The 12650-nt window shown below is 55.2% G+C and overlaps 1 protein-coding gene across 5 annotated transcripts in view; it reads right to left on the reverse strand.

The window, feature by feature from the left end:
- Positions 1-12650, reverse strand: part of DYSF (dysferlin) — a 202251-nt gene that overhangs the window by 156497 nt on the left and 33104 nt on the right. For all 5 annotated transcript variants that reach the window (XM_090035143.1, XM_090035144.1, XM_090035142.1 and 2 more), the window contains exons 5-12: positions 7392-7506; positions 6168-6355; positions 5632-5760; positions 4788-4850; positions 4085-4135; positions 3950-3980; positions 2443-2558; positions 372-498 (exon numbers count right to left, since the gene is read on the reverse strand). In XM_090035143.1, coding sequence (XP_089891269.1) covers positions 372-498; positions 2443-2558; positions 3950-3980; positions 4085-4135; positions 4788-4850; positions 5632-5760; positions 6168-6355; positions 7392-7506 — 820 coding nt within the window. The remainder of the gene's footprint in view (positions 1-371; positions 499-2442; positions 2559-3949; positions 3981-4084; positions 4136-4787; positions 4851-5631; positions 5761-6167; positions 6356-7391; positions 7507-12650) is intronic.

Consider the following 12650-nt stretch of genomic DNA (forward strand, 5'->3'; position numbering starts at 1 on the left):
TACTGGTCGCTGTCTCCCTCCGAAATAGGAGCCGTCCCCCTTCTCATCCCACCACCAAGCCTAGTTGCTATAACAGGCCGGTCCCCAAACTCATTACCGGTACCTAAAAAGTCCCGCTCCCCCTGCAAGGAGCAATCCCACCAGGGAAGACTGAGCTACTGCAAGACACGCGACCTGGCCCTGCCTCCCTGCTGACCCGGGGAGTAAAATGATGGCTCTTTATAAATCCAGGGTGCATCCATACCTCGAATACTCTGCCCAGTGCTTGAATACCCACGCCCAAGTCTGACCCATTGCCTACAAAGTGCCTGCGCTCATTTTCACACTGGGGCGTGCAGCCCTGACCGAGCCCCCGCCCCGGCGGCACGTACTCTGCGGCAGGTCCTCTGCCCGGTAAACCTTCAGGGAGAAGTGAGCCCCTCTCAGCGCCACGCCAGTGGGACGCAGGATGTTGCCCTCGATGTCCTCCTTGTCTTCGGCTTTTTCCTTCTTCTCCAGCTGCAGGGTGGGGGAAGAAAAGAAGCTGTTAGGAGGGGAGGGGAAGGGAGCATCGTCAGCAAAGACGGCGCCTGCCCCGGCCCACGAGACGGGTCTGCGGCACAACCCAAAACCCACAGGCCGCAGAGGGAAGGGAAGGGCAAAGTGCCCCCGCTCTCATCAGACTCGCCCCCACTTGCCCGGCCTTACCCCCAGCTCCAGCGAGCTGGGGTAGGGGAGCATCGATGCTCTTCTCCCCTTCATACAAGCCTGTCTCCAGCCCTGGGCAGGACCAGCGCCTCCTGAGGCATGGCCCTTGGCTTCTTTGTGATGAGCGAAGGTAGCTGGTACTTTTCCTGGGCGTTTTCCCGCAGTTAGAAGGAGAAAGAGTGGACTCACAGCTCGGGCTGGGAGGGACCTCCCATCTCATCCAACCCCTGCCCGAGGCAGGACCAGCCCTGTGCAAACCAGCCCAGACAAACCATCCTCTAAACTATCTGGAGACAGCTGAAGAGCTAGGAGGTTTATGGCTGCATCGTTAAATGTGGGGTCCGGGAGGGATCTGGCGGGGCGGCGTTGCCCGGCTCCGCCGTGTGCAGCATGCGTCCTCTGAGCATCGGTGAATCGGCTGGCAGGGCACTGGCAGCGGTGCCCTCCTCTCCCTTGCTGTTCGCTACAGCGCGTCGCAGGGCTTCGCTCCCGCTCGACCGTATCCCCTCCCAGTGCCCGTGTCAGGCGAGTGGCTTGCTTGCACAGGAAGGGGCTGGAGTAATTCAGACTGTGTAAAGCTTTGGGCTTCGATGGCTTGCATTGCTAACCCTGTGGGCGCGCAGGCATTGAGGAAAAGAGCGGCCTGTTCAGGATGCAGCGCCCTCGCCACAGCCGTCCCGGGGGGCTGAGACGTGGCCTGTTCCCGAGTTATTCCAGAAGTCCTGGGACAAAGCCAGAGAGAGCCAAACGTGACACCCCAGGCGTGCCAGCTTGTCTCTCTTCATGCATCCAAAGGGGCAAAAGCAGGCCCACAGCCAACACAACTACTTCTTCTTCTTCTCCTCTTTCTCCTTCTTCTTCATCTTTTCTTCTTTCTCTTCTTCCTCTTTTTCTTCTCTTTCTTCTTCTTCATCTTTCTTCCTCTTCTTCTCCTCTTTTTTCTCTTCTCCTCTTTCTCCTTTCTCTTCTTCCCCTTCTCTGTCACACACTAGACCTTTTTTCCAGAATTGCGCACATCTGCGATTCTGGACCACAAGGTATTTAGCAGAATTTAGCAGATTCACTGCAATCTGATAGAGGCCGCGCGTGGCGTGAACGCTCCCGCTACGAGCGTTCGAATCCCGTCAGCATTTCCCCTCGGCTTCAGTGAAAAGATGCTGCCTTCTTTTGAACTATTGTGCACTGGCCGCTGCCAGGAGCCGGCGACCGGATTAAATGCCCCTCTGAGCTGCTGTTGTGACACAGGCATCATCCCTAGCACAGTCCATGGGGTGAGGTACCGTATATCCCTGCGTACCGGCGCCCCCAAGACAGACCCGCACTTTGTTTGGGGAAGGCAAAGAGAAGGAAAATTGTTTCCAGTCACAGCCATGCTCACTATATGGGACCCTGACTGCAGCAGCTGTGATGGTGAGAGGTTTGCCACTGACCCTGAAGGATGAACCCTACTCTACTCCCTGCCTGAGACTAGCAGAGGGAGCAGCACAGCAGCCATCTTACAACCGTGTCTCCCTGCTTCTATCCCAATGAAGAAAAAAAAAAAATCCGCTTCCCCTTTGCAAGACACATACCGATAGTTTGGAAGACTGATTTTTGAGGAAGTGATTCAAGTTGCATGCAAATAAATACAGTAATATCCGTGGCACTGTGGCATCTCATTCAGACCCACGTACTGTGTTATTCCCAGGCCACAATTAAAGATGCTGAGCCCTTCAATTGGCTCCCTCCTGCCCCATGAAAACAAAACCGACTTACCGGCGCTTCATCGCCAGACCCCAGCACGAACAGGCTGACCTTCAAGTAACCTTTGGCCCCAGCAGAAAAGTCTTCGGGGTCGGAAAGGAGCAGCCACTTCCTCAAGAAGGCGTGCTCTGAAACGAGAGAGGTTGGGCGCTTGCTGGATGACCATCGGCCTGGAGGACCGAGTGGAAGAGATTGTGGAGAAGAAAGTAGCTCCTGCTCCAGGAATCCAAAAAATGCATGCCAGACTCCAGAAAGAGCATGGAACTGGCTTTGAAACCCTGAGCTGATAGACAAGTCTATTTGCCTTCTGCTTTTCAAGCCTCTTGGGCTCACATTTTCAAGACCAAAGACTTGCACTTGCCCCTGACCTTGAACAGGACAAATCGGAGCTGCAGAAGGGGTCTGGTTTGAGGTTTCTTTCCCTTTTGCACCTCTTCAGGCTACCTAGCTCCAGCAAGGACTAGGATGAGACAGGCCAGGTTGAAGAGACATCCGACCCAGGTGAAGCAGGAAGACGTGCAGAGGCTGTGCCCTGCCAGCCTGGGGCCCGCAGCCCCGCAGGAGTGGGTCTTCGCTGGGGCATGCGATGGCAGCGGGGCAGCTGGTCATGGGGAAATGGCCATTTCAATCACAAATGCAGAGACTTGGATATGGGTGGGGGGCAGGGGCACTTGCAAAACTCACCGGGGCCAGGGAAAGAGAGAGACTGGAAGGATCAGTGACTGGGTTGCAGCTTGGCCCCCGCTGAGACCAGCCCAGCTCCATCCTCTTTGCAGCCCCCTTGCAGGGAGGTGAAGGCTGCTACTCAATCCCCCTCAGTCTTCTCTTCTGTAGACCAGATCAGCCCGTTTCCCTCAGCCTCTCTTCACCAGTCATGTCCCCCAGCCCCCCAAAAGAAGTGGAACAGATACAGAGCATCCCAATGCAGATAAAGAAACAAGACTGGTATAGTGTGCGCGCAGGCAGATGTGTGCGCAACTGCACGTGTGCACTTGCAGCTAGATAACGGTGAGTGCCCAGAGGTAAGCTTATACATAAATACGGGCAAGCGTTTGTGCCTGGGTGAGTGTTAATGCATAAACAAGTGTGGACAAGCGCTCTGTGTATAAATGATGTCTGAATAAGCCTATATGAAATGTCAGCCTGTGTATTCTGCTCATACTCTTTTCTGCATCTGGATAAATAAATGCACATGTCTATAACTACAGGCGTTTGTGTCTATGTGAGCACAAATGTGTTGTATGCACAGAAGGGTGCGTGTATATGCATGTGTGCATGCATGTATGTGTATGTGCACGTGTATGTGTGTATCTGCATGTGTGTGTGTGCACATGCATGTGCATGGGTGTGTGTGTACATGTATGTGCATGTATGCACACTGTGTGTTGAGGGGAGAGGTTTGTACAGCACGTACCCCTACACTGTGCCCCAAGGAAAGTCAGTGCAAAGTTCTTCCCAGGCTGTAGAAACCAAACCTGCACCCAAACCTCCGGCCCCCTGTTACAACGGTTTAACTCACTTGGTTCTGCATAAACTGTCCCGACATCCATCTACAAAATACAAGGGGAAAACAGAGTCAGACGCTTCTCCGGGTGTTGCATCAAAATGATTGAAAACATGTACTGAGAAGACAAATGGAACAGCCAACCCTTACCCGAAATTCCCCAATTACGGAGTCTGCCCTGAAAGACCGAGAATCGACCACCTGGAAGGAGGGAAAAGATGCAAAAATTGAAATCCAGCGCGAAGCGCACACACGCGCGTGCACACACAGAATTTATCCCAGACTAGTCGTGCCTGCTTTCCCAGAACAGAAATACCCTGGGATTGGCACATCTGCATACCACCCTTCTCATTAGGGACTAGTGAGCAGTTGAATACGCTGCCACTTTTCTGCCGCCGATTCAACGATGCAACCGCAAGACAACCCTCTAGACAATGTCCTGGGACAAACTGCTAGCACTTCCTATCCCATGACCCCTCTTAGGATTTATCCCAGGACAACGGACGTGGGCATCTGAATGATTTCACTTTGTCCTGGGGCAAAATGGTTTACGCCGAGCAGATGCAACATCTGTTTGTAGCCAGAGCCGTCCAGCTAGCCTGGTGGCACGGAGGACCCTTGACTTGCTCATAGCAGAACACTGCTAGCAGCAAAATGCTCGGCAACCCTTACTGCATTGCATTAATGCACGTGATCCTGCCCCCCAAGACAGCAGAGCCCCCTTTCTAGAAGGGGTCAGGGGCTGGGGTTGTTGCTCTTGGGCTGGAAGCTTAGCCACCTTCCCCGGCACTGTCCCAAGCAAGGTCAGGGCCAGATGTGACAAGGGAGGCTGGCACTTGCCTCTCGGACTCACCGTGAGGAAGATGGGCTCATCGAACAGCTCAGCTGGAGCCTCGAAGACGTTGAAGAAGAAGGTCTGTTAAAAACAGCAGACAAGGGAAAGATGTGAAACAAGGACACCAAGCAAGAAGTGGCTTCTGGAGCTGAGGAAGTGGGGCTGGACTGGTCTGCCATGCCGTCCCTCTCAGAGACCTCCGTCCTCAAACCAGGGAGGCCGGTACCAAATCCTTCTGCACGCTGTAGACACGCTCAGCCGGCTAGGAGGGAACGGAGGATCGGTGGGAAATGTGACTGTATCGTGAAGTGGTGTACAAAAAGGGCAATCAGCAAGGGAATTATAACTGTCCCTGATTCTGTGGCTAAGCTTGCAAAGAAATCCTGATCACAGATGTCAGGATTAAAAGACTGAACAGTGCCAGGTTGTCAGAAACCCTTCCCCCTTTTTCAAGCCCAAATGTCGCTATAGTCCATGAAGGTATAGGTAAATCCACCTAGTAGTAGGTATAGGTATAGGTAAAGTAGGTATAGTCCACCTGCAGTCAGGTGTTGGCCAAGGGATAGCTAGAGGCAGCTCTGTTCCTGCAAAGACCTCCAAGCACTTGGAGAGCACCAGTGAACCAAGCCTCAAAGCCAGCCGAGATGCATTTCACCCCTGCTGAGCCGAGCAGGGTCACCCCCACGCAGACACGCCAGTAGGCATGGGTCTTGCATGGATCTGCCCCGTGCCAAGAGCAGGAAGCTGAGGCTGTGATGCCGCCCCTCACCTGTCCCCTCACCAGCAGGGCACGTACAGCCCCACGCACAGCGGCGCCCTGGCCTGATCCCCCCCGCAAACCCCGAACCGCAGCCTGACTCGCCTCGTCGAAGAAGGGGCCGTTCCCCTTGCGTATCCTGGTCCTTTTCGTCTGCCCGGCTGCCGTCACCTTCACCACGGGTTTGATGTTGACTCCAGGGAGCTGCCTGCCCTCTATGACCCTCACCCTGATCTGGAGGCAAAGGTAAGGAGGAAAAGGTGGCAGAGATCGGACCCGATGGGGGCACAGCTCTCAGCCCCTGGAGCGGAGCGAGTGGCACCCGCAGCAAAGGACAGACAGACAGCAGCTGGCTCGTGGATGCATGGACCAAGCGCCCTCCCTCAAGATCGGATCAAGGACCTGCGTAGCCCAAAGCCAGGGATGCTAAAACACTCAGGCTCTGTAGCTAAGGGCTGTACAGGTCCTCACCCCTCGGGGTCCAGGCCCTGTGACACTCACCCCAGGTTTCCCCCCTTGCCCAGAGCTCAGCCCTACTCCCCAGGGATGCCTGGCGGGTCTCCCTAAGGCCGTGCATCCCGGATCCCAAGCCAGTGCAGGCAGCCGGGAGCAAAAGGCAAGATGAGTACTGGGCTGAGTACCTGAAAATCCTGCGGCTTGTTGGACAGAGGCTTTTTGGATGAGCTTCTCCTTCTCTTCAGCCCCTGGACGTGGTGCCCAGGGGGCTTCTTGGGGAGAGTGGGCTGCTCGGGCACCGAGGGCCCCGAGGACGGCTCCTCCTCATCTCCCGTCACGATCAGGTCCTCGGTGTCCTCCTCCCCGGCTGTATCTAGAAGACACGGGGCGCAAGGGCTCAGACAAGCTCTCGTAGTGGAGACACACGGCCTGGTGGCCAAGGTGTCTGCTCTCTTCCCAAGGGACAAGAGCAGAGCAGGCAGAAGCTGCTTTCTGCCATCAGAGCTGCACCCGAGATTTGGCGGCAGCAGGGGAAAATCTTGTCACGGTCCCATCTGAGCTGTGCAGCATGGACTGTGTCTCCATCCCAGCTCGGATTCCCAGGAGGCATCCCTCCCCGTCTCCAAGCCGATCCAACCAGCCAAACTGGGACAGCGTCGCGGCCCTGGAGTCTTTGCCCTGCTCACTGTGGAAGCCGCAATGTTTAAAGACAGTAGGATGCATTTGTGGGGCTGTTTCTCCCTCCCTGCATGTACAGCACCTAGCACTTCAGGGTCTCCATCTCGGCAGGGGCTTCAGGGTGCTGCTCTCTTCCTATGGCTAATACCAAGTGACATTTGTACACACAACATTTTTTGCTCTATCGAGCACTGCAATGGCGTGACTGTTTGCACGAGCGGGTTTCCGGACGCTTTAAAAGTCTTTCTGGTGCATTGAAGTAAAACTCCTCGGACATGGTTTAGTTTGGCTCGCCACAAATTAAAGCACCACGTCCAGGGATTCGTCGCGTGCAAACACGAAGGCACTCAAGGATGTGCAGTGAGGCTCTTTGTCCACCAGGTGGCACTGCGCCTTTCTTGTAGCTCACCCCTCGGAATCGCTTTGGCTTTCGAAATGCTTCCTTTTCTTTTCTTGTACTATTTGCCAGCTCCCTGCTTGCACAGCTGCACGGTAGGGCATGGGGTGGGAGGCCCCGGCCTGTGGGCACAGCGCTGGACCAGGCACCAGCCGGGGACCAGGCTTAATTCATTTGAAAACCTAGTGCGTGCAAACACTGATGCAATGCTCCAAAATAAACAAATTTAAATTTTATAAACATATTTAATTTAATGAGGATTAAACCCCATGGTGTGTACAGGTGCCCAAGGGTAACAGAAGGCACCTCAGCATGCTAGAAAGGGGCTCTTTACCAGTGAATGTGTCCTGCTCAGCTGCGGCCGGCATCGGCTCTGGAGGGGCAGGTGGTGGGAACAGGGGAGCAGCGCCTGGCGGAGGGATGTAGGATACCTGCAGGACAAGGAATGCCTGGAAAAGAATAAAGATTTTTCATCAGAGCTTTGTGCTGGCTGTGCTTGGTGCAGAAGGAACGACAGGGGCTGGAGATACGCCGGCCCCTCTTCCTGCTTCAGTGGCCCAGGTTAGTGAGAAGAACTCCCCCCTGGGCTCACCCAGCCACCCAGGTAGATTTCATAGATTTCATAGACATTCGGGCTGGAAGGGACCTCGGGAGATCATCGAGTCCAGCCCCCTGCCCAAAAGGCAGGAAGTCAGCTGGGGTCATAGGATCCCAGCAAGATAAGCATCCAATTTACTCTTGAAGCATCCAATTTACTCTTGATATGATGCACCAGCCCTACAAGTGACACTGCCATGGCCCCAAGCCATTCAACACAAGACATTTCATGTCCTCGAGGCTCTCCAGAGAGACAGCAGTGACCTGCTGATGGCCCTGGGCAGATCTAGGATTATGAAAAGGAGGATGCAGGTGGCATGAGACATCATCACATATTTTTCTCCAGCAAAACCGAAGCTAGAAGCTGTACTAACAACCTAGGGCTGTATTATTCGGATTAAGATCAATGCAAAAACAAATAGCATTATTGGAACATGCGCTGATTTGCTTTGGTATATGTTAAGTTTAAAAAACACAACAAACGAGGCAAAAAAGAGTCAAAACAATCCAAAGATATTGTGTCATTAGTCGTGTACTCATTATAGCTAAATGTATGTCTCTTATTCATAACCCAACTCTACCCATCTTGACGTTCCCTCCAGTATTTCACTGTCAATCGTTTCTACTCCTGGGTTGATATGAGCACACCTGAGTGAAGGTTTTTAGCTAGAGCTACAAACAGCCTGCAGGACTGGGAAATACAGGACAGACATGACCGGGAATGGCTAAGAGTTGCAGAAGAAAGGACAGCTTGAGTAGTGGAACGTCAAGACCATTAAAAAGGAAAGAGGGCTGTTCACACTTGTGGAGTGGGGAGAGATTAGCAGGAATCAGGGAGATCATTGTGAGCCACGAAGTCACGGGATTCCCTTGCTGCTGCCTGGATAGAAATGTCACCGCCCATCCCAGGCTGTTGGATGTAAAATTTGGGTGGAGCAGGGATCCAAGTAGGGTGCGACTGTGCCACTGCACCCCCCTGGACCCGCAAGCCGCTGATGGCAACAGCAAGTTAGTGGCACAAACGGGCCAAGGAGGGGGAATCTGAAGTGAAAGGGTTAACTCCCTGCTATGTTGCTCCGACGTGGCAGTCCACAGACACTAGCGGTCCATGGGGCAAGGGAAGTGGTTTCCACCGTCAGCAATAGGTATGATGAGGGAGGGATGAGGGTGGAAGGAGGTCGGCTTCATCCTGGAAAAGAAACCTTTCGTTGCATAGAAAATTTGTTCCAGTCCAGACCCTGAGCCACCCACCCGTTCACCCACGTGACACGGGATAACAGCACAGGGCGTGGACAGATAACAAACACGCTGAGTCTATGGGACCAGTTCGTGCACCCATTCGCCTGCGGTAACCGTGGCATGTGCCCTCTGAATCCGGTGCACAGTGGAGGCGAAATCCCAGTAACACGGAGGTTGCTTCACTCACATGTAAGCTGTGCGAGGTCAGCTTGCACTTGCCGCCACACACAGCAGACGTGTGAAATGCTTAGCATGGATCATGCGTGTTGCAGAGGAAGGCGCACACCTCACTTCTCCCCTGCACATGATGCTCTGCCTCCCTCAAACACAGCACGTGAGAGCCTTCTTTGCCTAACTGCACACACGCCAGCCCCAGCTGGCTGCCTGCCGCTTACGCTGTAACAAGCCCTGGTTATCTCTGGGGTGGTTCAGTGCCCAGCATCTCTCAGCCTTGCTGCTTTGGTATTTCTGACTCGAGTCACCCTTAATAGACCCAACCCCCCACCCCCACCCCATCCAAAGATGTCAGCTCCTAATTTGACAATGGAAAACTCCTAAAGCAACTCTCGTGTTGCAAAGAGCTCGGTAAGACCGCAGCGGGGCAGGATGGTTTAAACACTGTGGATTTCTATTGGAAATCTCTGGGTTTCTCTGGACTCAGAACTCATGGTAGAGGCGAAAACTTTTATTAGACCAACTAGATCTTTGCACAAATAAATAAATAAATAAATAAATAGATAAGACAAGCTCAGCAAATGGGCAGACGAGAACCTCATGGTGTTTAACACCGAAAAATGCAAGGTTCTCCACCTTGGGAGGAAAAACCTGCAGCACCCTTATAGGCTCGGCAGTGCTACGTTGGATAGCACTACAGAAGAAGGAGACTTGGGGGTCATCATTGACCACAAGATGGACATGAGCCTGCAATGCGATGCTGCGGCTAGTAAAGCGACCAAAACGCTGGCGTGCATCCATAGACGCTTCTCGAGCAAATCCCGGGACGTCATTCTCCCCTTGTGCTCAGCCTTGGTGAGGCCGCAGCTGGAGTACTGCGTCCAGTTTTGGGCTCCACAATTCAAAAAGGATGTGGAGAAGCTGGAGAGAGTCCAGAGGAGAGCCACGCGCATGATCAGAGGTCAGGAAAACAGACCTTACGATGACAGGCTGAGAGCCATGGGACTCTTTAGCGTGGAAAAGCACAGGCTCAGGGGTGACCTGATGGCCACCTATAAGTTTATCAAGGGTGACTGCCAGTATCTGGGGGAACGTCTGTTCACCAGAGCGCCCCAAGGGATGACGAGGTCGAGCGGTCACAAACTCCTGCAAGACCGTTTCAGGCTGGACATAAGGAAGAATTTCTTTACTGTCCGAGCCCCCAAGGTCTGGAGCAGCCTGCCAGCGGAGGTGGTTGAAGCGCCTACATTGAACACCTTCAAGAGTAAATTGGATGCTTATCTTGCTGGGATCCTGTGACCCCAGGTGACTTCCTGCCCTTTGGGCAGGGGGCTGGACTCGATGATCTCCTGAGGTCCCTTCCAGCCCTAATGTCTATGAAATCTATGAATTGTGTGTGTGTGTGTGTGTGTGTGTGTGTGTGTGTGTATTTGCAAGCTTTCGGGCACGTGCACCTTTCTTCAGACACAGAATGCCAAGATTATAAAATTTCTCCTAGGTGGAAATGAATATTCATATTTCACAGGAGAGCTGAAGATGTTGTACGGATGCTGCAGTTTGGCCATCTGGCCTGGCCCCATAGTACTTTGCACTGATCCGGGCTACTCCGTAGGCAGAGGAGAGAGGGGAAAGTGCATCCTTGTATTTCCCCAGTGCTCCCCGGATAGCGGCCCTGCGCTGCTGGGAGTCTCCACCGCCAGGGCCAGGAGGAAGCAGAGGACGGGGAAAGTTCCTGCAGAGGCGAAGCAAGCTGTGGGGAGGAGCAGGCCGGGGAGGAAGCAGGACTGTGACGGGGCTGCGGTGCAAGGAGTCCTGGGTGGTTACTTCCTGCCTCGGTTTCCCTTCCCGCACACCCAGCGCATGCAGCTGGCAGCTGGTCGGGGACATCCGCTCCGGTTCTGTGGGCGCCGCAGCTCGTGCCTTCATTCGGGGCTCCGGGCACTGGTTTTCTTTCCTAACCGCGCTGTCCCGGGCAAGCCGTGTCCCCCGGAGCTGCAAACTCGCATGCCCAGAGCAGAACCTGGCCTGCTCAGCTCAGAAAGTGGCAGGTGGCAGAGACCTCAGGACCACAGATCCTAACCTGCCCACCTGGGGAAACTGAGGCACGGGGGAGGGGATGAAGAGACCTGCCCAAGCTAATAGCAGAGCTGGGATTCCTAAGTGCCAACCTCTGCCCAGCGCTTCCCACCACCTCCCATAGCCCTGCTGCGTCTCCCATCCTAGTAAAGAGGACGGCTGGGGGTGGGGGGGGCCTATATCAGTAAGTGGGGGGCGCACCAGAGTGATGGGAGAAAGCCCTGATTTTTGGCCACCTTCATTTTTAGCTGCCTGAGCTAAGCTGGGTTTGCTGGGCTGGTGGGCAGCCACGGCTCCAGCTACCTGTGCCGTGCGCCAGCTGCTGCCCCAAAGCAGGGGCACCCGCGGCCAGTGCCCGGCCGTGCCAAACTGGACCCCTGAGGGCTGAATCGGCGGAGGGGAACGTGCTGGTATAAGGGACTTGCCCAGGGTCAGGCTGCAGAGCAGTGGCAGAGCAAGGTGCCCTAGTCCCTTGCAGCTGTGTGCCCGGGCTTCTGGGAGTGAGGAGAAGGGAAGACCCCAGGGCAGGAGAAGTGTCTAGCCGCCACCCCCCGCGGGTTATTTTTGAGCCTTCTTCCATCAGAGGCCTCCTCTCCCGCAGCCCACTCAGCCCCCGTCCCCAGCACCCTGCCTGGCCCGGCCCACCCCGCCTCACGCGACCCGGGGGGAGCGGGGCCGAAGGAGACCTCTGCTGCCTGCTTCCCCCATCCTTCAACAGCCTGCCCCTGGCAGGGGCTGAGCCCCGCACGCCTCCTAAATGGGTTGTCAGCAAGTCACGAGTGATATTATTTCTTGTGTGACTGTTAGGAAATTTTGTGCAAGTGAGTTTGTACTAACTTTATGAAACCTCAGGTGGGTTTCGTTTATTTGTTGTTTTTCTTAATGTGTTTGATAGTGTCAGTTTTTCTAATAAAATGTTTTTAATAATAAAAAAAAAAAAAAAGCCTCCCCAGCCCACAGCATCTGGGCATGCCAGAGGCACCGGGAGGGTGCGGGGGTCCCAGGCCCGCAGGCGGGCACCTCAGCCCATGCCCCGCTCCCCCAGACCATCTCCTCCGGCCCTGCTCGGCAGGAAAACGAGCGTGCTGCCAGAAACAGAGAGCGGGGGTGGCCGGGGGGCTGCTGCCAGAAACACGCGGCTCTTCGCGGGGACCCCCGGCCCGGAGCCAGGCTGGAAGCGGAAGGGGAGCCCCGGGGCCCGCGCGGCCCGGGGGTGCATCAAAAGGAGGCAAGCTCCTGCCAAGGAGCGCACACCCCCGGACAGGGCTGCTCGCGTCCCCGGGGGCAGCGGGGCCAGGGGCCGAGGTGCAAGCAGCGGGCCCCCGGCTGCTCCGGATCGGGCGCGATTGCCCCCGAGCTCTGCCCCTGCCCCGGCCTCAGCAGGAGGCCTGAGCTCTGCAGCAGCCTGCAGGCACCCCCGGGGAGGGCAGAAGAGGGGCAAGGCCTAGGAGCCGCTGTAACGGGCAGAGGCCCAGAGGGGACGCAGGGCATCGTATAAAGCCTCAGG

This window comes from Crocodylus siamensis, chromosome 2, assembly GCF_052110815.1.
Source record: "Crocodylus siamensis isolate JL-2025a chromosome 2, ASM5211081v1, whole genome shotgun sequence".
In the NCBI taxonomy this organism is placed as follows: domain Eukaryota; kingdom Metazoa; phylum Chordata; order Crocodylia; family Crocodylidae; genus Crocodylus; species Crocodylus siamensis.